The sequence below is a fragment of the Erithacus rubecula genome (assembly GCF_903797595.1).
Source record: "Erithacus rubecula genome assembly, chromosome: 11".
In the NCBI taxonomy this organism is placed as follows: domain Eukaryota; kingdom Metazoa; phylum Chordata; class Aves; order Passeriformes; family Muscicapidae; genus Erithacus; species Erithacus rubecula.
This window is the reverse complement of record NC_136663.1, coordinates 22,708,504-22,734,091: the sequence shown is the minus strand read 5'-3', so window position 1 is coordinate 22,734,091 and position 25,588 is coordinate 22,708,504. Positions and strand designations below refer to the sequence as shown.

At 41.4% G+C, this 25,588-nt stretch overlaps 1 protein-coding gene across 2 annotated transcripts in view; it reads left to right on the top strand.

Annotated features, from left to right (window-relative positions):
- The window catches only part of LOC306806561 (glypican-5-like), a 314,600-nt gene that overhangs the window by 222,167 nt on the left and 66,845 nt on the right, over positions 1–25,588 (top strand). For both annotated transcript variants that reach the window (XM_079315414.1, XM_079315413.1), the window contains one exon: positions 7,161–7,311. In XM_079315414.1, coding sequence (XP_079171540.1) covers positions 7,161–7,311 — 151 coding nt within the window. The remainder of the gene's footprint in view (positions 1–7,160; positions 7,312–25,588) is intronic.

Genomic DNA, 25,588 nt, shown 5'->3' with positions numbered 1-25,588 from the left:
GCTGGAGAATTTTTGTCCCCACCTTCCTCGTGGGAGGCTGCTCTCAAAACTCATCACTGATAGTTAAAATGCCTGTTTCCACTTTTTTGTGGTTTTTTTTTTCTCCTATGCTTCTTTTATTCTCAGGGATGCATTTAAGGGAAAGGAAAGATGGATTTTAGCAGCAATAACCAGATACTGGTGAATATTGGTAATATTCTCCCAGTCATCTTTGTGCCATGTCTTCTCAGGGAAAGCTCTTAGTATATTTTATCTATGCCAGACCTGGGATTTGAGCTATCCTGGAGTAAATATCATGCACAGAGAACAGGGGGAAGCAAGAACCTCTGAAAAGAGACAGATAAACCTGCTATTTCCCATCATTTACTTCCTTAATCTTTAAATCAAACTTCTGGGGGTTTTATGTCATTCTCATTACATTATGGGCACTCCCAGCAACCATCTGCCTCTGAAGCTGTTGTATCAAACAGACCCTCTCCCAAATAATGAACTATTTTGAAGGGTAAAAGGTCTTTTGTAAGCAGATTCTATTTTTGGAAAAGAGTAACCATCTAAAGGTATTTTTTCCCCCAAAGTGAACTATTTTGAAGAGTTAAAGGTCTTTTGTAAGCAACTGTTACCTATTCCTCACCAATAATCAATTTTATGTTGTATTTTTATTGCAAATTATTAAATTATTGCAAATTTTATTGCAATTGTTTACCTTTTTTTTTTTTTTTTTTTTTTTTTTTTTTTTTTTTTTTTTTTTTTTTTTTTTTTTTTTTACCTTAACAAGATGCAGAGAGTCTTCAATGTAACACGACAGATTTTTTAGCCATATGCTCTATTTTCAAACTACACATTCTGCAACTTAAAAAGCCAGTTATGTTTTTGGGCAGCACTAGGCTGCATTTTCTGTCCAAAGGTGAAATTCACACCTGTAACAGGGACTAACCCAGTGTCTGTGTCTGAATTAGGGATATTAGGTACCAGATCTGAAGGATCTTCTCTAGTGCATCACAAAATCCCAAAAAGTTACAGCCCAATACTAAGAGAAGACATCAAGGAGAGGGGTCTGCTGCTCCCTTGCTCCAGTTGCTGAATGTAAATCAGATTTTCTTTCTTCTTTTAACAACATTATTAACTGGAATAAGTATTTTTTGTAACTTGTGCTTACTTTACATCAGTCACAATTAGTGCTTTTTGGGTGACATTTTGCCCAAACTGTTACTGTGAAGCTCTTGCTAAGATTCTGTGAGTGCACATTCCTACAGTGCAATCAGTAAATAAGAGAACATTTGTAGCTTGTGTAATTTAATTCAGTGAATTTTAAACTGATCCTGGTGCTAGCAGTCTCCTAGCTCACCTTGAATAAGCAGCTGGGAAGCAGAAACCATGAACTACAAAAATAGAAGCATTAATTGTGCAATGTAACAAAGTGAATCTCTAAAAACCATCTTCAGATTCCTGCTGAAACATTTGTAATCCAACCAGGAAGAAATAAATGCTTGTAGCTCCTCTGCTCTGAGGTGTGGATCTGCAGTGGGATATCCAGGAAATCAGAGACATAGCCAGGCTAGAGGGAGGACTCAGAGAAGAAGTGAAAGTAGTCAGAGATAAGGGAAAGTGTGGATTTGTCACCTGGCAATAAAAGTATCAGGAAGAGGGTAATGAATCAATCTGCATAAACCAGGAGAACAAAAAGGAGTAACAGACAAAGACCTGGAAAATACAAAATCTTAATGACAGAGAATTGGAAACTGTGTGTGGAGAAGCTAGGGCTATAAAATTAGGAGGGAAACATAGAAAAAATAAAGGAATATTTGCAAGAAACTTCCACTGAAACCATAAGAATCTAAAGCCATTGTAGGAATAGAGATGCTGTTTCTGGAAACAGTAATTTAGTGATTGGATGTGAATAAAAGCAAGTCAAAACAAATCAAAACACCAATTCCAACAGCTTTTTGGCTTAAAAAAGATGGCTAAAATCAGAAAACAGGTCCTGAGCTTCCCAAAAGATGTGCAGCTCATACTGGAGATGTCTAGAAACAGTGGGAAGGTTGGTCAAATAAGGAACATACTTGGAACAAAATAATTCTAGAATGAAGCAGAAGATGAAAAAAAAAATCATGGGACAAACATTAGAAGCAGCTGTGTCATTTCCCCTGCCACATGAAGTGAAGGTTTCTGTCACTGTGACCCTCCTGCTGCTGAATCTGTGAGCCTGTCCTGCTCCACCAGAAATGTGTGCAGTTAATCCAAAAGGTGGCTCCATGGGGAGCTGCAGTGTCCCAGGCCAAGGCAGAGGGGGTAGGATTGTTCTGAGAAACTTGGTAGGAGAACAGATCAAAAAAATCTGGGGAAAAAATTAAATGTATATATAAAAAAAAAAAATTTATACATATATATATATATATATATATACACATATGTATAGTTATATATTTATATATTTATATATTCTAGGAGCATTGGTATAGACAATAAATACAAATATCAGTGTATGTAAATGTGAGGTGCTCAGGCTGGAGAGAAAACCACAGAAACAAAGGAATTTACCAGTGTTGGTCCAGTTCCTAAGCTGAAAAGGTCTAGTCTGGAGGGACATGAATAAAATTCCAAAGCCATTGTCAGCCCATAAGCATGCCCCATAAATTATGTATAGTTGTTCATTTGAATTACTGTAATGTGTCCAGGTGACTTGTAAAGCAGGATGTGTCATGAAAGGTTATTGGAAGGATCTGAATAAATAGCAGAAGGAGGGCTGGGGGTGTTGGTTGCTGCTGCAGAAGGTTGGATGTCTGTTCCCTTCAGCTAAAAAGGGGATTTAGGATCTACCTTCCTGAGCTGCACTACTTCCTGAAGAAACTAGAAGGGGATCATTCCTCAGGGTTTTGTGAAATAGAGTCTTTTTGGGTTTTTGTAAAATAGAGGCAAAGGAAGGACAAATCAAAGAAAATGTCTGACAAAATTGAAGCTAAATAAGTTTATTTTCTTTACTTACGTTATAATATATGAGTGCTAGATAACATGAAAAGAAGAAACAAAAGCAACTGCCAAATGCTTTTATAAAGGAGATAAGAGCATATGTGGAGGCAAATGAACCATAAATGTTATCTCAGAGAGGTCCCACTTGGAATAAGCATATATATGGCAGTTATGTCTAAAATTTGTTATGTTCCTATTGTTTTGTGAAATGACAGAACATCTGCTCAGTCACAAGGCACCAGTAAAATGCAGCTTTATGCCTAAAGCAGTATGTCAGTTCCTAACAAAAAATGTATATAACAAGCCAAAAACAAAGGCACATTGTCTTTTCCAGTTGTAGTCATTTCTGACCTAATAATGGTTTAGAAAGGATTTTTTATTTTTATTTTTAAAGAAATGAATGGAAGGATTGAGTCATTTATGAGTCTTTTCAAGATGAGGCTTTGTGCATTATTTGTGCATAAGCTGGCCAAACACTTTGTCTCTGCAAATCATATTTATGTCACTAGAGCCCTTTTAAAAATGCAGCTATTTGTAAGTACCTTGAGAAAAAAAATCATGCTTAGCTTACAGTTTCTAAATGCAGTGTATAATCAGTTGGTTTTTCCTCCCACTGGAAACACAGCAAGTGATATGTGTGCTTACATGGTGAGTGGCCACAAGTCACATCTCACCTCAGAGCTGACTCTTCAGAAGGAAAAAGCATTCCCAGTGCAATCTGTCATGTAGAAAACTAATTAACAAATCCCTCTGGAGCAACCATTCTATGGAATTTGTCTCTGAATATTCCAAGCACACAAGTTTTGAGTGGCTTTATTCAAAGAGAATATTTTCATTGTTGTGTTCAGTGACCTGAGAAGCCTGAAACTGTGGTGTAAAATAGAATTTTAAAACCTAATTTCTGATGAAATGGGGTTATTATCCTGCAGCTTGAAGCCATATACATGCACATATGACCCCTCAGCAAATAGACTGGGCAATGAAACAGATAGAAATAGGCACCTTTTTCTGCAGTGGTTTTCATGGACTGAAGCAGTTATTATTTAATTAAGGTGTGGAAGTATTCAAGTGGAACATGGCTTCATGAAAAAACATGATAATGAATTTGTATTCTGCCACACCTGTGTTCAAAGGGAGAATTAGTGTTAGACTCGTGCAGAGCTCAAGGGTTTTGTCTTTGAAGCCTCTGAAGTCAGGAGGACTCTTTTATGTGACTGGGAATGCATGATGAAGTATTAATGGGGGAGAAAGACAGGAGCCACTCTCATATGAATTCTTTCTTCCCCAGAAAACCTCACGTCAGCAGAATTTCTCTTTTTTTTGTTTTAATGTCACCTAAGGTTGGGACCTTTGCTGGAATAAATAAAATCCATGCAGGAGAGTCACCTGTGTCTGACTCAGAGCTGCATTGTAATATGTGATTTTTACCTTTCAGCTGAGTCAGAGAGACACTAAAACTTCCCCTCAGAAGCAGTATATAGTTTCTCAGAAACCCTTCAGAGGTTTATGAGCCTGATCCAAAGCTTATTGCAGTTGGGAAAATTCCTTATTTGAGTCAGTTTCCAGTTGGACTGCACAAATCTCACCGATCTATTTATATAACCTTTTCAAGAGGGGAAAAAAAATCAAACTTTCACATATGGCCAAAACTTGAAGACTTAATTTTTAAGCTGTTAAGATTCCAGTATTCCCTGGAATCTTAGGCAGCAGGTATCTTGTGCTTTGTGAAGGTAAAGGCACAAGCTCCAGGGCTCAGCCTGAAATTAATTGCAATTATTTAACTGAGGCATCAATTCTCAGCACCAGAACAGGGAACTCCCAGGCAGGAGTTGTCAGAGGTGGCTGGATGGCACCATTTGTCAGCTGGCAGGGAAAGAGCCACCAAAATAAAGTGTTTTTAAGAGTGGCTCTTAAGCAGGGATAGAATGCCAGGTCAGGCATTCCCTGCCACACTCAGCCCCTGAGACCAGAGAGTCAAAAGTGATGGTTAATGTCTTCCTTTTTGATCTTTGGTGCTATTTTCACAGAATCACAGAATCAGATAATGAATTTTTTAGATCATCTAGTCCAACCTATGACCTAACACCTCCTCATCAACCAAACATGGCACTGAGGGTTGGCAGGTGACACCTGGGCTGATGTGAAGTGGGAATGATGAACCTGGATGTCAGGGCTCTGGGTAATTTGGTGGCCCCTCATCTGCTGGATGCACCTTCAGAGATCCAGAGGAGATGGGATCTGGGCTCCTCTCTGCTGCAGTGAAAGCACCAGAACCCAGAAGTGCTGCAGTGCACCATTCTGGAAAGCTCAGCTTCCTCCTTGGAGCTGGTCAGGATTTAAGCCATGGGCAGTGAATGAAATCAGATTTTTGCAAAGAAGGAGTGCCTTAACAGTAAACATTTCTGCTCTGACTTGCAAACAGCCATTAAAAGCCTTTATTAATTTTTGTGTCTGTTCTGTTTGCCACTTAGCCATTTCTTTTCATTCTGAAGAATTATAACTAAGAATGAATGAGTCTTTTCTAATATGGTCAGGACATAATAAATTTGTGAAAGAACTGAGTTATCTTTCTCCCTCATAGGCAAAATTTTCCTATTGTTTAACAAAATGTTGTTCTGTATTGCCATGACATCAGTCTTTATGGCTGCGAATACCAAGGCTCAACATTAAGCAACTTGTTTATAAAAAACAGACATGCAATAACAATTAGAGAGTTTTCAATTCTCTTGCCCACTTGAGTCCATATCCTCTCCTCCCACTTACTGATCCTGATGCAGTCATTTGTGCCTTCAGAAGGAGCAGACAGTGCAAGGGTGCAGAATTTCCTGAGCTGTGCCTTGTAGAAGTTGGCATCTGCTGTTCCACAGAACCAGATCTGCTGTGCTGCTCCAAGCATTTGTCAGCCCTGGAGTGAAGGATGGCAGCTCCCAGCCCCTGAACAAGCAGGAGGCTGTGACACAAAGCTTCCCACTACAGAGAAATTGCTGCATCCATCACCATCCTTTCAGCCCAGTTAATACAATTGTGTTAGTCCTGTGCTCCACTTCACCCCCAGCTCCCAGAACAGCTCCTTTTTAGAGCTCAAGTCTCCAAAGTGTTACATTTCAAAGCACATTTTGCTCAGTACCAAGAATAATCAGTCCTCTGGGTTGAAGCAGATCACAAAGCCTGAAATGGATCTGGAGTACTTTGGGAGGAAGAATCTTTTGTGGAGGGTATTGGATAGATCCACAATCTGGCAGCAGTGCAGATGCTTTCAGAGCAGTACAAAGTCTTTCCATTTGGTCCATGCTCCTCAGGTGTGGGGCAAAGGTTCAGGCTTCTCCTGGACCATCCTTGATGAATATTTGCCTTATAACACAGTCTAAGCCTTTTGTTTTGGGTTTTGTTTTTTTTTTTTTTCCCAGATAGTGCTGCTCTTTGTGTGCCTTGCACAAGCTGGGTTTAGATTCACTCCCAAGGAAATGGAATTTTTCATCTTACAGATCTACCAGTCAGCTGAAAAATCATTTATTTCCACAGTGCTAATAGCAGGCAGCTGTTTGTAGTGACAGCAGGAAAAAGAGTTATCTAAAGATCAAAAAGCTGAGTTTTGGGAGGTAATATGTTGTTAGAGCAAGCATGACCTGGTGTGATAGATTTAGATTTATTTTAGAAAAGGTTTTCTTATTCTGTGCTCAGTCCTGGAAATATTTCAAGTGAAATCTAATGCACTACTTGCAGCTGTAACAGGCATCTTAAATGGCAGCATATTAAAAGCCATATCCAGGGGCAGGGTTTCCAAGTGACCAAGCCCATCATGAAAAGTAGCAGATGCCCTCAGCTGTGAAGTTTGTCATGGTGTTCAGCTGTAAATCCCTCAAAACAGTACTTGGACAGCTGGCAGAGTGTACCAGCATTAAATGCTCCCCATACTGTGGTTGGCAAAGGAAGAGCTGTAGGAACAGCACTCCTGTGGTGGTCCTGGTAGATGTGATGTTTTCAATTAAAAGTTTGGTAAGTGCCCCTGGTGCAGAGCATAGTTTGTTATTCCAGAATATTTGAATGTCATTTCCAGAAACAGCCTCAAGTGGAGGAGCTGTTCTTGAAAGTGCACGAGGAAGGATTTGTTGCTGTATAAAGATGATGGGTGCCTGGGTTAGGAACTGTGTGAAGGTCTGACCATGGCTGGTTTGTCACTTGTTCCATTTCAGCTGGATGCTGAGAAGGCCAAGCTGAAGCTGGAGAGATGGGGACCCCGAGATGCTGGCAGTGGGGGTGGAAGGAGCGAGGAGACGGAGTCCAGCGGGGACTGTGATGATGAGGATGGCTGCCAAGGATCTGGGGACAGGATGCACACTGCAGGTAAACACAGCTTCTGCAGGCACCAAGGGGGCTGAGAAATTCCTGTGTCACAATCAGCTGGACAGAGCTAAGAATTACACTGCTTGAACTGCTGTCAAAATCCTACTAAATTCAAAGGATTTGAATCTTAATCTGTGAAGAGCTGCAGTGAAAATAGAATGATACAGACAGCAACCCAATATAATTTAACACTTGGCATGTAGATAAAAGACTTAAATGTAGAGTGAATAATGTCTGCAGTGAAATCTGGATCACAGGAATGCTGAAGAGCCTTCTGAGATAATGTGGGCTCTTCAGAAAAATAGAAAATTGATAACCTTCTACAGTATGCTAAGTGTTAACATAAACATTTATTTATTGCAAAACGATACTAAAGGATGATCCAGAGTTGGCTCAATGTATATATTCTCGAAAAAAACATGGGAAATACTGTGAGGTTTTTCCCTAATGGTGAGCTGCTGGTTAAATGAAATTTCTTGATAGTCTCAGATATTGCATTCTGCAATATTTATTCACTAAATTACTTGGATAATATGTCATCAAGTGTAGAATCAACTTCAGAATCTAACAATTTCCACCAAGATACTGGCAATATAATATGTGGTTAAATCCTTTCAGTAACTTAATAAGAAATAAGATATTTCTAAATACTTGATATTATTGGTTTACTTCATCTCTAAGTTCTGATCCATTTTACCTCACCAAAATGTAACTGGTTTAATTTACTGTAGTGTAAATGTGATGTGGATTGGATGTGTAAATACATGAAATACATGTATAAGTGTCCTGAAAACAATGCTCATTTGGATGGCTGGAGCTCAGGTAGGTTTTAAACTGCTACTTGGTTCTGCTGAGATAAATACCTTTTCCTTGTCCCTTTCCCACTGAGTGGAGAGGGGAAAGAAGTGTCTCATACTCAGGTAAGATTTGCAAACATGCTGTGATGAGCTTGTGATCAAGACTTCAGCTGTCCATATTGTGAATATTTGTTCAGGAAAACCAAGCTTAAAGATGTACTTTGTGCAATGTGTTATAGGTAATTGCAGTACCAGCTTACAAACACTTGAATTTTAGTTTGCACTAATGGCCTGCATGATCAGGGTATCATCACATAGGGACACTGTTTTTAAAAATCACTGAATAATTACAACTGACATATCAAGCAGAGGTTTTCACCATCTACTCACCAATATTTTTGAACAAAGGAACATGGATACAATGTTATTTTAGAACTTTTTGCTTAACTATTTAATTGTTTACTCTATTTTATCCATAAGCAAAAAAAAAGACTTGTAGAGCCTTTTAGACCCTGGGGATTTAGGAAGACAAATACTGTAATATTATTTCCTCTCTGTGTGGAGTAATAGAAACAAAAGCCAGGTGCTTGGTAGTCTTCAATGAACAATCAAACTATTAACGCACCATTTGGGGAGGATGTGTATCCATACTTCTATGGACAATGGCAGAGTTCAAAAATAAAAACTTGAATGCTTTCAAGGCTTGACTTTCAGCTGGCATTAATAATAGAAGCTACTTTATGTCACTTTTTCTCCTTTTTTTGCAATCTGTTTAATTAAAATATTTTATGCTTATAATGTCCTGGATTTAGAAGAATTACATTTATATAACTGGTTGTTTCAGAATTTAGCAGGGTGTATATCCAATTAAAAAGGTAGTTACAATAAATTTTAGAAAATGGTATTGATTCATAACAGAAGAATAAGTATTTCATTGTGTGACAATAGTAATGCTCTAGCATAATTAGCTTTAAAATATTGTACTGTATACAAGCCACTAGCAGTAAATCTCTTTTCCATATCTGGATACAATTAAGAGATAAAATGCAGTAATCTCATTATGGAGCTGCTTTGCTTTAATAGAATGCTAAAGAAAAACAAACATGAGATTAGTTGAATTTCCCCTTGCTGCGTGTCTGTAAGATGATGTTGGCAGTTCCAGAGCCTGTGAACTGTATTTCCTAAACTTCAAACCCATCCAGTCCATCTTCCTGTTGTTTTGTGGAATATGGCAACATTGCCTGTTCCCTGCTTGCCTGGAAATTGAGTGCTAAAGCTAAATACCAAATGGAGTCCTGATTTGAAGGGTGATGAAGTCAGTGGGAATGTCCCTTACAGGTGAAGGGGAACACAAAATGAGAGCTGTGAAACACCAGAGCTCTTCAGGGCATGTTGGAGCATGGACTCACACAGCAGCACTAAAGGAATAAAATGGAAATAAAAGCCTTTCCAAACACTGCAGAGGATCTTCTTTGGTGGGGGAAATATGCAACCAATCAGTGTGATTGATAAAGCATAGTTCAACTTTATTCAAGGCACCAACTACATTTATAACCCAAGTACAACAGCTTAGTACATTTGACATAATCTCATTGGCTTCTGCCTCTCCTAGGATTGGCTCTTGCATCGTGAGATGAACACTCTTTCTCCTTTCTCAACCGTGTCTGTGCTATTTAGAAGCAAGTCTAACCATATCTTCCTTCTTTCCCATCCTATTGCTGAAATAGTATCAGTTTCAATAACATGCTGGCACATGCAATTGTGAAGAAGCAGTCCTTCAAATCCACAATCAAAATATCCCAGCCATGAGGGATCATGGCAGGATTGGGCAGTGCTGGCTGCAGGGTACCCATGGGCTGCATTTCCGTATTCATGGCACGAAGATCGTGGAGCAGCCAGTATTTTCTCGATTTTTTCCGAATAACAAAAATAGGGGTGTTCCAAGGGCTAGTTGAGGGCCATACATGCCCTTGCTGGAGTTGTTCTTGTACCAAAAGGTGGGCTTGCTCGAGACTTTCCCTTTTTAGAGGCCACTGCTCTATCCAAACAGGGATCTCTGTTAGCCAGGTAAGTTGGATTGGGAAAGTCCAAGTAGTGGCCGCCATCAAAAAGGGCCATTCTGCATGCGCAGCACCAGTCCCATTTGAGCAAGGACATCTCATCCCATCAATGCTTGTACTCCAGTGGGGAGGTCCATTACTGTCAGCACAGCTGATACCGTGTTCTGTTTGATTGTAATGGACACTGGCCCACAACTTTTCTGGACCCATCCTGCTCCACTGACCCCCTCAACTGCCTCCAGGCAGTTTTGGAGAGGCCAACCAGGCGGCCAGTGATGCCGAGCAATGATGGTAATGTGGCACCAGTGTCCAATAGGGCCCGGAGCCCTGTCTTCTTTCCTGAAGACCAAACCTTAAGGTGGCCTCCACCACCAGACATTGTTCCATTGTGAGAGTAAGTAGTACCAAGCGTCCTATACATCCAAATCCACCCGCTCCTCGCACAGGTCCGTGGGCCTCTTTAACCAGCTGTTGTTGCGGGACCAGCTGGGCTATACGGCTTCCTGCAGGAATACTAATGGGGGAAAATGCATATGAGCCATAATTGTGATTTCCCCCATATAGTCCGCATCAATAACTCCAGGTTCAACAGTCATGCCCTGCAAGGTGGTTGAGGATTGACCTAACAACAAAGCTCCATAAGCTTGTCCATTTAGTATCAAGGGTCCACGTACTCCAGCAGGAATCCTTACTGGCCTGGTATCCTTTAACACAATATCTATTGCAGCTGCCAAGTCCAAGCCGAGGCTGCCTCTTGTGGCTGGCTGTAGTTGGCTGGCTGGGAGCAGGGAGGGGCCCCTGGAATGCTTGGGAGGCCTGGGCTGCAGTTGGTGTCCTGGCGCTGCATCCCCTCGCGCTCTTCTGCCTGTTTCCCACCTTATGTCTGCAGGTTTCAGTAGAATGAGAGTCGAGCAGGCAGTTGTGGCACCACATGTTTGTACTCAGGCACTCTCGGTGTATATGGCCAGGCTGACCACATCTAAAGCATTTGCTGGTCAAACAAGGCCTGCCAGCACCCTGGGGTCCGGGCGGTTCCAGTGGCGCCAGCGCAGCAGCAAAGGCCTGATTCGGGGACTGCCCCTCTTTTAAGATTAATGTCAAGTTATTCACGGCCTCAACTAACATAGCCTGAGTCCCTTGTGGAATCTCACTCATACCTTCTAGCAGTTCCACCATCCCAATTGCCCGGTAGGGTAGCTATCACTGATTTCACCCGGAATTGCTATTCTGAATGACACACTCCTTAAGTTGCGCTCTTTGCATTTATTGGGGTACTCCTGCTCTTTCTATGGCTGTGGTAACTTTGCAATAAAACTAGAAAAAGGCTCTTGTGGGCCTTGTCTAATGTGCATATGAGGTGGTAACTCCCCTCACTCTGGTCTAACCCGATCATACTCAGCCCAAGCTAACCACATTGCCTCCCTTACTACATCTAGTCCCAGCTGAGCTTGCATCTCTGGTGTGGCAAACTGACCAACCCCCATAAACTGTTCCTTTGTGACCCCATGAAGTGGATCCCCCTGTGCTCTCTGAATAAGTGCCGCCTCATCACAAAAGGCTTGGAAGTGAACCTGCCATAGCATAAACTGATTGTGTCATAATCAGTTAAAAAATACTTTTTATATCCTCTTGCAACAACAATCCTGTGCCCCAAATATAATTAAGCACTTGCTTTGTTGGTTCCCCATGCATACCAGCTTCATTAACTGTACTGTGTGGCTGCATTAACAACATGCAATCTAAGGGAGTTACTGTTGCTTCCAGCCCTCCTGCTGCAGTGGGGGTGAACACAACCGGGAATGCTTGCTGTGTCACACGCAGCTCCTGCAATTCTGCCACATAATCCCACTCTCCAGCCACTATTGCCTCTCCCATAATCTTGCTCCAATCCACCCTACCCTTAATTCTACCTCAACCATTCACTATTTTATTATCATCTGGGTGGTAGCGTGCCGTTTCCTCCTCTAACTCAGCTTCCTCAGCAGCTTGTGCCACTGCAATAGCAGCAGAGGGGCAGAAGGCACTGCTTCAGAAGCAGACCTAGGTGGAATTGTAACTTCCTTTGTAACCAGTGCCTGAGGAAGATTATCTCTTCCAAAAACATACATACCTGCCTGCTGGGCAGGTGGTTTGGTCTGTTCTGTGGCAGGTGGTTTGCTGTCCAAACGCATGGAGGCAACAGTGGTGATTTTTTTTCTGACTTATATGCCTCTAAGCAATTAATTATAAACCGCCAGGGCTGGGACAACTTCTTTGCTCTCTTATCCTCGTCAATAACCGCTCAGTACGAACAATCCCCTGGATTCCGCCACTCCTCAAACTTGAAAATCTCATCTGGGTTGGCAGAAAAGCCCTTTTCCTTAGCATAATCTAACAACCATGGTTAATCTTTCTTAAAATCAATTTCTACCTTTCGCTTTTCTAAAAACCGGGACGGCAAGCTTCCTTCAGCAGGAGCAGCCCAGGCACAGAATCCATCAGTATGCCAGCACACAGCAATCTTTGCCCTCCAAGTGCTGCTGCTTGGTGCTCGCCCTCTCGCTTGCCTCCGGCAGTGGGTCGTGCTGCAGGGTCCCTGTTTGGGCGCCACTTGCGCAGGATCTTCGGCGAGGGAAATATGCAACCAATCAGTGTGATTGATAAAGCATAGCTTAACTTTATTCAAGGCACCAACTACATTTATGACCCAAGTACAACAGCTTAGTACATTTGGCATAATCTCATTGGCTTCTGCTATATACTCCTAGGATTGGCTCTTGCAAGTGTGAGATGAACACTCTTTCTGCTTTCTCAACCATGTCTGTGTATGTGCTATTTAGCAGCAAGTCTAACCACATCTTCCTTCTTTCCCATCCTATTGCTGAAATAGTATCAGTTTCAAGAACATGCTGGCACATGCTGACCTGGCCTCAGTTGAGCCATGTCCATTGTTTGCTAACCAAGCATCAACAAAACAGAGACTTTTTGGCAGAGCAGTCATGCTTTTAACAACAAGACCATGAAAAACAGAGGAAAATATTTCAATGTCAGCCTCTAAATTGTGGAATTGAGACTGTAGTAAATACGTACTACATCTGTAATGTTTTCAAAACTATATGAAAATTATATTTACTGCTCTATGTGTTGAGAGCATTGCAAAAGACTGAGTTTGCTTTTAGTTTTCAAAAACCTACTGAATGCCCATTTCTTTCCACCTACCACCAAAAAAAGAAGAATAGAAGAAAATAAGCCTTTTCCTTACTGATAAATGGCCAAGAATTTCTTCAATGTGTGGGTTACCATCATGAAACATTTCTGTTCACAGCTATTTGTAAAGATCTCCCCAGACAGGGCCCACTGCTGATTCCCCATGGTGCTTTTCCAAGCTGCTAGCAGAGGGCTGGGCTCCTGGGTTTTGGATTTCAGCATGTCCTGAGTGGCTGAGCACAGAAATTATTCTGTATGGATATTCCAGCCAGGTCATTGTAACACCTTTTCCCTCTTTTGTTTTTTATTCCTTTTGCTTGGGGTTTTCTGTCTCTGTAGTTCAGCTCATCCTGCAATGGACAGTACAATCCTGTCCTTTTGTTTGTCACCTTCTAGCCTTTGAGACTCATGCCTGTATATCAATTAATCATTTTATTTTATGTCTATAATTAAGATACATGGCTGTCTATTAGCTAGTGCTGGGGTTTTGTTTATCTTTGTTGCAAATAAGTCTTTGCTTGCCCCATTCACTGTTACCTGAAAAGATCAACACTTATTTAATGATAATGGGCTTAATTATCTATTCAGTGTCATATGTGTTTATCCAAGTGATTTTTATATGAACAAGATAAATTCTCAGGAAACCAGAATTCTCTTCAAAAATTATGGATGGTAGGAGATGCTTTATAATGTCCCATTCTCACAGGCCTTACCAATTACCCCAAGTATCTCTTCCTGGGGAAAGCTGTGGGAACAGCAGTTTCTCAAGCAAGCCCATGTGTTATTTGTTGGCAAGTACCAACTTTTTAATGACAACATCTGTGAATCATCTTGGAACAAAGCTTTGTTAGGAGAGATTTAAGAAGAGGAAAGGCAGCCATATAAATCTTGAGCGTGGATGGGGAAGTTGCTCTGTGGTTTGCCCTGCTCTAGTCCTGCATGTTTCTGGGCAGAAGGGCAAAGCAGCATCTTAGGCTGAGCCTTGCTCACAGAACCAGTTTCTTAGATTAATCTGATCACAGTGTGAGTCCCTGGTTGTAAGTCCTTGTTCTTTAGCCCTTACATGGAGGTGGTGTTGGGGGAGAGCAGGGATTGCTCAGTGCCCTGCAGGACTGAGGGAGAGCCATGAGTGTCCTGCCGCTCGTGAAGAGAGAGCAGCAACAGATCCACACTGGGTCCTGCCTCTGCTGCCTCCTTCTCAGAGGAGAACATGGTTGGTGAGAAATGAAGGAAGTTTGTGCAAGGAATTCCAATTCCCAGCTCTGTGTTGTGATGAGGCTCCACCCAAGCAATGACAACCAACATGAGGTGTCAGTTCAGGGAAATCATCAGGTGATTCACTCCTAAACAAATGTGGGGGAAATGTTTAGGCCACAGGCAGGTTTAAAGCTGTGTTTAGTGCAAGGCCAAAGTGGCTGGGTGGAAGTTGTGGAGGACTGTGGTGGAGAAGGTTGTGCTGACACCACTCTGAGCACGAGTCCATGAGCACACCTGCAGGGGAATCCCAGGTGTTCCTGCATCTCTGTGTCTGATGTTGCACACAGCCAGCGCAAGACAAATATTAACCCAAGTGTCAGGAAAATTAATCCACACACACCAGAGGTTTATGTCCAAAAAGGAGACAGAGGAGTCCTTATACTTTATTCCAATAAAGGGAGAGGCCATGGGGCATTCCCCTGGGATCTCTCAAATTTTTGGAGGACACAGCCTCCTTTTTATCCTAATTTCCCTGCCACATTGCCCTCTCTCTTTCTCCATGGGCTGAGGCACTTGAGAGGCACAGACTTCCCAAACACCTGATACCTGAGATTCCCCTCTAATGTATAACCTTCCCTTTTAATTTTTAATTCTTATAGAATTCATGGTTTTTCTCCATTGCTTCTTTCATCTTTCAATATCCAATTTCATTTATCAGCAAACCTACAGTTTGTTTGTAAATGCAAATGTCTTTTTCCATTCATCAATCAGTGGACTCCTTCCCATTGTTTCTTTTATCTCTCAGTGCTGATTTTATCTACCAGTAGACCCACAGCTTGTTTGTAAAGACAAATCCAACATTCCTCTCAACCCCAAATGTCTGGTGCACTTGAACTTTATTCTTTGCACCAGATTCATCTCTCTGAGGTCAGAATCTATATATGGCTAAAAAGCTCAAGTGGGACAGGTGTTAACCCCATTCCTCCTGACATGCTTTGAAACTTGAGATGGTTGGGAAATGGAAATGTGGAGTTCTCCTTCTCCTGGCTGCCTGGCTGTTCCACACAGAGACAGGGTTCTGCTGTGTCCCCATCCCCAAAGCAGTGGGCATCCATGGAGTAACAATGCCTGACCAGTGCTGACCCTCAGGCACAGCAGGTTTGTACAGTACTTTCAGTCGTGTCTGTCAGTGCAGGCATTCAATAAAAACACATCCTGGGATATCCCAGCCAGACTCTGACCATGACTCAGGGTTAAATGTGTTTTATTACTGTGATTTTTGCCAAAGGCTTACCTAATCCCAGTAGCAATTTTCTTCTGTACTTCTTTCCAATTCCTTCATGAAGCTCCCTCACTCTAACAAGAACTTTCAGATTTCAGACATCCCAGTTGGGCATTCTTCTTACTGTCACAGATTATTGTCTGTGTGGGAATCTATAACAAATCTACTTGGAACATTCAGATGACATGATTCCAACTCTTGGCTTTCTCCTTGGCTCTGTAGACAATCCCCATTTTTCTGCTTATTTTTCAGAGTATCTTGGTTGTAGATTTCTTATTTAGAGCTTATGAGAAGGATGCATTTTTGCCCCAATATGCCTTTACAAGTGCAGACAAGTAAATTTTCTTTTTTTCTTATTGTCTTCTGTCTGATCTGTATCTGCTTTCAACAGCAATTGAAAGTTAATGCATTTCTCTGGCTGCTCATGAATGTTTTCATTATCAGTTTTTTCCTTTTGAATATCAAGATTCTTTAATGCTTTATTATGTTATCATTCTCCCAGCTTGTCTGTCTTTTCTTGGCATCAGTATTTCTGTGTGACCTGTCATTTTAATCATACTTCATTTCCATTCACCATGTCACAGGATGCACTTACACTTGTATTTATCCAAATATACAGTTGTACAGCTGCTGATTTTGTAATTATTAGTACAAAACATCAATATTCTGAGATCATAATATCTGCTGGCAGGCAGCCATGCTCATCAGCTTCTCATTGCCACATGTCCTCACAGATGATCCTGGCTCACAGAAATGCTGCATTTTCAGTGTCTTTTGTCTTCCTGCCTACAGAAACCTCTCCATTACACCTCCTCCCCACCCTGCTGCCTTGCAGAGCCATTTTGCTACATCCTTTGTTGTTCAAGACATTTTATCTCCAACTCTGTTTTCAGACAGCCTATAAATTCCTAGATTGCCCTCAGTGTAAATGCCTCATTCTGTCCTCAGAACAGTTCAGCAACAGGTTAAACCCTTATGGAAGTTTGATATTCCAGAAGAACTCCACCTTGTGCTTGCCATTTGGGGTGGTAGGGAGACATGAGCCTCTGTCAAGAGGAGCAGAAGCAAACCCTGCCAAGGTCTTCAGCACATGTGGGAGAGAGTGAGTGGGAGTTCCACAGCTGGCAAATTTCTGTCTGTGGCTTTTGTTTTAGGATACAGTTTGGGAAGAGACATGGGAGCAGAGAAAACCAGAGAAACCTGAATAATCCAAATGAAAAGTACAGATTTTTCATTGTTTATTTGAACTGGGGAAGGTCTGGTGCTGAGATGAGTTACTTGGATGTCATAGTGGTGTCCCAGTTCCCTCCTGGCTGCATTTGGCTGAGAGATTCTCTGGGTGACAGTGACATTTCCTGCAGGCTCTGATCTGTGCAGCTGGGATCAGAGGGCAGCTCAGAGGGGCTTCAGAGAAGAAGAGAGTTAAAAAAAGAAAGACAAGGAGGTTTCCTTATCTCTGTCCCTGGGTAAATCTATTTTATAACCTGCCAGTAAAGGAATAAGTTACTTTTTGTCATTTAGTGTTCTGCATTACACAATATTAACTGGAATGAACAGAAGAAGACTCTTAGAATCATTCCTCAACTTTCCTCAGCCTCAGCATTTACATGACAGTTTGAGGTGTAAATGAATGGGATTTCAATTCCTTCAGATTCTCACTCCTAGACCTGAGCTAAGAGTTTCGACACCACCAGGGCTCCTGCTTAGATCCATTCAAGATAGGAGTTTCTGCCAAGTTGTAGAAATTACTTTCTGCATGACCAGATAAACACATCCCCTGCAGGAATTTCTCCTAAAGCTGATCAGAGCAGTAGCTAGAGGAATAACAGACCTCTGTGGCTCTCTGAACAGCTTTGGTGCTATCTCTGGTGCCTTCAAAGAGGTAAAATGGTAATTGAGGAAATGCAATTTTACCATTTCACCAGAGAAATGTAAATTACAGCACATTTCTGATCATCTTAGCACTGTTTAGACAAATTAAAAGGTAAAGCATTTTAGTTGCTTAGGGTACCCTAAGCCTTCCAATGCATATTGTGTAGGAGGAAATTAAACATTGGAGAGATCAAGATAAAGACATTTGGGGCTTAAGTGTTTGCAGTAGTTCTGTATAAGCAGCCATCAGGGGCTGCACTGGAGATCACTGAAGGGTAATGCACTTTTACCAACTTCTTATTAAAAATATTACCAGTAATCTCTGTCCCTTGAACATACTTACTACAGCAGAACAATTTTCACTGCCCTTGTCAGCAGTATTTTATCTTGTTACTTTCCACTGGAGTAATTCTATGTGTACATCAATTTCTGGGCTGGGTTTTGAAAACAGCCCTAAACTGAAAACTCACTGCTGTCATTTTCCAATGAGTTCCCACTCTGTAGCATTTCTCACAGGTATTAATAAAAAAGACTTCTTTTAAACAGAAATGTCACAAAGCTGAATGGTCCCAAACAGGACCATAACCAAACCACAAAGAGCAAGAACAAAAAGAAGCAACTTGATGTTTGATGGCTAAAATATGAGGAAGACAGGTTTTTAAGAAAAATGGCATTGCTAAACACATGAAGCAGAACATCTTGATTCAGGCTGTGAGAGCACTCTGCAGGTGGATACTTTGACCCCAAAATATATTTTTCCTGAGAATGTCATTTGCAAGGAGCAGGCTGGCACACAGAGCTCACAGCCCAAGCTAGAGGGAAAATAAAACCTGTCCTTCACCCAGAGCTCTCATGAGAGGTGTGGTTTAGATTATTCTGACAAGGAATTCACCTAAAGAGCTCAAACATCTTGGTTGTGTCACACAGTGATAGGATAAATGTGCAGGCTAAGGCAATCTGCCCCCAAAACACCATAAAGCCAAAATTAATTAAGAGGAGTTAACAAGGAATGGTCCTTCAAATTGCTCCAAAACAGATAACTCATTTAATGGAAGCTCCCTTTAAAATATTAATGCCATTAGATTATAAATTACCAAAACAATCCTACAAGCCCAGGGCAAATGTCCAGCTGCCAGCTGGTTTTTGTGCCACCCAAGGGAAGAGCCCTTACCTGGCCAGAGCTCCTTGTGCTGCACCCAGGACACTTCTGCCACCTTCCCCCTCAGATTTCTCCAAGGAAGGAGGAGACTAAAATCAAACCCTGGGCCTTGTTCCTCCCAAAGATCAATCCTGCTGGGTTAATTAAGGCAAGGTTATTAATTGCTGCAATCTTAGAGGCTTTGAGAAGCCCTCTGTCCTCCCTCACTGCACACAAGTGAAAGGCAGGTGGTGCAGCTGCTTGGCAGTGGAAGTAGAGCTGAAGTTACTGACAAATGAAAATGCACTTTCTGTCTCCCTGTTGATACCTTCCCTTGTTTTATGATTCATGAGGAAAGCCTAAGCAATTGCTGTTCTTTTAGAGGAGGAAAAGAGCTGCTCTGGTTTATTTTCCCTCTCACCCTCCCTCTCTTGAACCAATGTTTCTTGGGAGTGTTTTGTCTTTGCTTTTGGGGAGAAGTTGCCTTGAGTACACCAGGTGCACTTTTGGAGGTTTTCTATTCCTTGATTGTCCATTTTAAGGTAAAATAACACTCCTTAAAAGAGTTCTCTTGTGCCTGAAGCCAGCAGATATGCCATCAGAATGTCTCAGCTGAGAAATTTGGGATCAAAACAGTACCCTGAAAGAAAGCACAGTTTATTTTCACAGTAACAGAGAGCACAGCACAACTGCTCTGTACTCAAGACTCAATTTACTACAAAAAGAACAGAACTTCAGGCTAAAATGTGTGACATATCAACAGGATCAAGAATTTATAGGGCTGGATCTGGCTGCCTTGAGATCAAGGTACTTTAAAATAACTTAAACCAGCTGATGATCTTGCATGTACTTAAATACTTCCCCTGAAAAGTGTTCAAAGATTAAGCCCATTATTGCTTAGCAGGTGATTTGCATCTGGTTATCCCACAGTGTCTCCTGTCTGCAGTTTTTTCAGAGTGTTTATTTCTGACCTGAAAGCAGTCAAGTACTATTTCCCTGAAATCTCCACTTTGGACAGGGCAGCTGGGACCTTTCAGGGACCTTTTGGGGTATGTTGGGCTCTGGCATCCTCCAGCAGCCCCAAACTCAGGAACCAGATTGAACTTGCAAAAGAGGGAGCTTAGAAACCTTTTTGGGTTTATATGAGGTGCTTAATCTGCACAAGCAGGGTGAAGTCCCTAAATGATGGATGACTGAGGGTCATCATCATAGCTCTCAGTGATGGAGAAGGGCAGCACCTCTAATACTGTTGTTAGTCTGGTTTCCTCTGTTTGCCTCCAGCAATTGCCCCTCATGTTTACTTGTATCAGAAGCTCTTATTTTTTTCCAAATTACATTCTATTCCTAGTTCTGCCTCTTAAATATCACAATCAGAAAATGTTTTCTTTCCTTGTCTTCCTGTCTTTTAGGATTTAGACAGATTGTCCAGAGTTCTTCAGGCTGTCTTCTTTAATCTACCTATTGTGCTTGCTCTTCTCTGAATGCCTAATAGTTTGTCAAGCCAAATTTGAATTATTTCTGAAATGAAGAACTATAAAGAACCAACCAACCTTTGAATATGACAAAAAGGTATTTTGTTCTTTGAAAGAAAATTGTTTTGATTTGTTTTTTTTAAAATTTTTTTATGTATCTTGTGTCACATTAGTTTGTTCATCTTCTAAATAAACAATTCTGTCGAGTTTGCAGCTTAGTCTTCATTTCAGTGAGATTTAAGTCCATTTCCTGCTTTAATGCTTTCTGAAATGATGCACATTCTTGATCCAGGTTTTGATTTGCACAAGCACACCTCTCTTGCACCAGCAACCTGCCTTTGGGCAGCTCCATTGCCCAAAAAGGTGAGACACATTGATCTGGTGCCCTTTAGGGGAAATGGAATTAGCATTTTGGAAGAGGTGAGAGCAGTAACTGGATACTCTGGGGAGTGAACTCCAACTTTTGAATGTGCAGGCAGAACCATTCCTGTCACTGTGCAGATCATAAACTCCACCTGAGGTCCAGATGAGGCAGGAATGTTAAACAGTGGTGAGGCAGGTAGCACACCAGGCAACAACTACTCTATCAGATTTTATTCAATTTACTTGTAAAAGTCATTGAACTTACTCACCATCACAGCTTTAGCCCATTTACCATGGAACTGCTGCCCACAGTTAGCAGTTAATTCACAGAGATGAGCAGAACTGGGTTAGTGTGGGCATGAAAACCTCTTGGAATCATCAGGAAGTGGAGGGAGACACTGAAATCAACTGATAAAGCTGTTACTTGCACCGAGAAACTTAGAAATTCTCACCTTTCCAAACTATTTGCCATTCCTCTCCAAATTAAAGAGATTAAAGAGAATTTGCTATTGCAGCATTGCAACTGCCTGGTAATAAATGATTATCTGATATTTCTAGCCCAGAATGAGGACTGGTGGCTCAGACATGCTGCTGACCATTTAGCAGTGAGGTCCTAATAACCCAGTCTGGAGCAGCAGGGAAAGGAATAGCTTTCTGATGTGAAGTCAGACAAGTAATTTCCTATTTAAAATTTGATTAGATAAAATCTTCTGAACATGTGCTTGTAAAGCAACAGCCTGTTTAAATATGTATGGAGCTGCAGCACACACAGGACACTGCTGTGACAGCCAGCACAAAGAACATTGGCAGTAACCTGAACTGGAGGGGCAAGCACAGAGCCCTGGGCTAAACTCCATCAGGATAAATCTCTCACACAACAGAAAAACAGTAGAGCTGATGGGGGAAAAGCAGTTTTCTTCTTATTAAAAAAAAATAAATAAAAAAAAAAATTTGTTTCTCTATCGAAAAGGTTTCATTTTGAAAAATGGAAATGTTTGTTGTACATATGCAGTTGGAAGAATGTTAATTTCAGGTGATGTTTTTGTAGGTTTTGAACACAAAAGGGAAAATATTGATTCAAGCTGGAATATTTTGCCCCCTGCAAATAATATATAGCTTTTATAAAAATAATAATAATAATGTATAGTGAGCTTGGTATTTTTAGCCAGAAAGTTCTTCTTGATATAAAGGCATTGCATTCTCAAATACACAAGAATATAAAGGCCAGAAAAAACCAAGATGGGGGAGTTTGACCTGATTCTGAACCAATAATTACCACTGGAGATTTTGCTTTTGACTTAATTCACTTAATCTTTTGACAAAGATGCTGCCCACAGTGATCTGCAGCAATGAGCTTGGTCTGTGCCAAAGCACAGAAGTTCCATTGGTTCAGGTTAAACAACTGTGACAGTGTCTTTTTGTAATATCCTGATTCTTCCAATTTACAGAACTCAGGACTGCATTTGAAACTCCAATATTGGTAATAAGGTATCCTCTCAAGACTGGGATGCAGCCCCAAATTTGGGATACAGCTCTATTGCAAGTTCAAGCAGAGAATCCCATTACAACAGTTTAGTACAACTGCAACCAAGCAGGAACATTTTATCATTCATCATAACAAGTACTTACTTGCAGAATAGTCCTGGGAATTGAAATATTCATGTTATATTCACACATTAAAAAATGGCTATTTTTGAAAACGAACTACTCATGTTCACTGGAAGTAAGTTTTTCTCTCTTCAGGGAGCTGTATTTTTTTTGTTGTTGTTGTTGTTGTTAAAGCCATGGGAGCATCCTTTTGTTCCTTCTGTTGAGTCCATGGTGTGAGAAACATCCATGTGTTCCAGGCACTCTGGTCACTGCCTGCTGCATTTGTGCTCATTCCATGGATCTTCAGGGATTTTTCTGGAAGTTCTCTGCCTTATCCCTGCCTGCCAGGGTCTGTCCAACCACTGTCCATGCAGATTTCATTCCAGCCCTCCAAGGGAAGCCCTGGAGTGTGGAACCAGCCAGGAGCTGCCTGGTTTTGCTTTTCCAAAGCAGAAGAAAAGCCCTGAAAATCAGCAGAGGCATTGAGTCATGAGGCTGTGCAGAGCAGTTCTGTGATTGGCACTATCACATGTTTTATGTTTTTCCTCTCAGACAGGGTGGAATATTCTTACAGGAATATTGCCCAGTAAGAAAGCCAAACAGCTTCTCAGCAACCTCACCTCCTATGAAAAACTGGGGTGGCTCCCTAGTGCAGAGGCTAGGCAAGGTTAAGAGAATAAAGTGGAGATTTATTAAAGGCCAATAGACACACCTGGGGCAGTCAGATTTCAGAGTTTTCTGAGGAAAAAAAAAAAAAAAAGGAAAAAGGCTGGGAGAAAAATCTGGTGAAAATCTCATGTTGAATGGTCAACACCCCCAAACATCATTCTAGAAATGGCCATAAAAGTCCTCAGATCTGCACTAAAACACCCCAAATCCACCCAAATTCCAAGGATTTCTGGGAAATTGCTCAAGAAAGAACTAAAATATCCATGCAAAAACAGCCAAAAAACCCAAAGTAATCCCCCCAAAATGCCTAAATTCAGTCACTGGACACCCCAAATATGAATTGGAACACCCCAAACCTGCCAGAATTCAAGGGATTATTGGGAAAAATGTCTGGAAAAACCCAGAAAAAAATTAGCCTAAAACCCCAGAAAAATCCCCAAAAATTCGCTCTAAGAAATGCAGAAATCCCCTGCACAAACTAAAACCTGCACAAAAAAAAGCCCCAAAAACTATTTGGAGTTTGGAGTTAGGCACTAATGCAGCACAAGGTTTGAAAAAAGGCTGAAATCTCAGGGCATCACCTGCAGTCCAGTCATTGTCTCCACAGTTTCAGTGGCTGCACATGGAGGTGCTCCCTCCTCTCTCTCCACCCCACTGGTGAGTGCTGTTCCCCGTGGCTTCCCGAGTCTGTGGGGCTGGAAATGCAGATTTTCACAGAGCAGTGCTCCTGCTCAGGTCCCTTGGTGCTGAGAGGGGATTCCTGCCCTGGTGAGCAGTATGTGGGATTCTTATCCCTGGTTGGTTCTGTCCTGCTCCAGGGATTCTGCTCCATCCACACTTTAGTACTCTGGTACTGGTACTCTGACATAAACTCCACATGGATATCATGAATTGAAAAGAGCTTTATAGAAAAAAAAAAAAAAAAAAAAAAAAACCACTTTAATCATGTTCCAGAGTCCTGACATGTTAGCAGGTCCTTGACAGCTTGTCAGTAAATGAAAAGGATGTGTGACACTAATGGGGACACAGCAGTGGTTGGGTGTCACACCCAAATGCACCACTGGCCCAGTGGGAGCCTCTCCATGAATCCAAAAAAAGCCCCAAATAATCAGTGTCCATCCATGGGACTACAAACCCCCAATCCTTTTGAGTTTCCACTGCAGCCTGGGCACTGTCAGCTGAACTTCTGCTTTAAAATCACTTTGCACCCTCTTCGTCGAGCACATTTGCATAATCTGTGTCACAACAAAAATGGGAAGTTGTGTTGTATCAAAGAAGATTTGAAATTAATTTTTTAAACTGCAGATAAATCATAAACTTATTTTTGCAAACTGTAAGGAATTCTATTCAAAGGAGCAAACACAGGACCACAGAAAATATTTCTCTGTCTGTACAAATACACTGAAACCCTATCAATCTCCAGAATACATCAAAAGGCCTTATAAGAAATAAGCAAATTATAAATTCCTCGAGTGCCAATTTTCTTCCGCAGATTATGCAAACATTATGTGTGCTTCAAGTAAAGTTGCAATTTATTAAAAAATGTAACTCGTGATAAAATAGATGTTAACATTTGAATAACGATTTAAAATTTATATTATTCTCACCTTATAAAATAATATTGAAAAAGTGAATTGTGCTAACACAAGTGTATTCATTATGCATGAAATCTCTATTTAGTCTGTAAAGTGCAGAGCAGACAGATAGTGGCCATTTTCTGCTGCTGTAATTACTGTGTCACCATTTGTGAAGCATTTATGGAAAGTACAATGCTTCTGACTAACCATGGACAAACTCCCTGCATCTTGTTAAAAATCAAATCGTTGCTTTCAAATCCTTTATGTTCTGCTGACACTGGAGTGCAATGTAATCCACCATTTATATTTTATATAATCAAACACAATCCCTTTCTTCCACGTGCATTCTTTTTAGATGGATTTATGGATTATACACCTTAATAATGTAATTTTTTAAAGCAGAAGACTATAATAAAACAGAGATCCTTCCTTATTTGTTCCCTTGTGTTACAAGGAAGGCTCAAACACTGGCACAGGTGTGTCTTCACTTAAGGGCTCTTTCTTCTGTTTTGTGCCTTGGGTTTTGGTAACTTTTCTGTGTTTGCTGTGTTCCCATGAAGGAGCCTTAAGGTCAAGTCTTTGCAGTGATCCTTTCCAAACTGGTCACAGCTGCTGGGCAAATGCCAGCAAGTTTAGAAGGTAAATAGTCAAAAATCCCCCACTGGCAAGTGTTCAGGTCCTCTGCTCTTTTGACTTCACCCACCTCACACATCTCATTGATTCCTGGGATCTGTGCTCCTAAATTCCCTTCTGAGACAGAAGGGTTTTCCATGCCAGTCTCCTCTCTGGGATTCTCCATGTGCAGGGTCACACCAAGCCCTGGCAGTGCCTATGGGGCTGGGTGGCCATGGCAGAGCACAGCTGGCAGAGCACAGCTGGCTGAGCTGTGACCATGGCACAGCTGTGTGGCCATGGCAGATTCACACTCTCTGCCTCCCCCCAGACTCAGCAGCTGTATAATCTGTTTTCTCTGGGGTCTCGTGTGAGTCCCTCCTCACAAACGTGTCCTCGACAGGCTGCATTAACTCTGCTCTCCTAGAACGGGAGCCTTTTGTTCTTAGGAAGTGTTAAGAT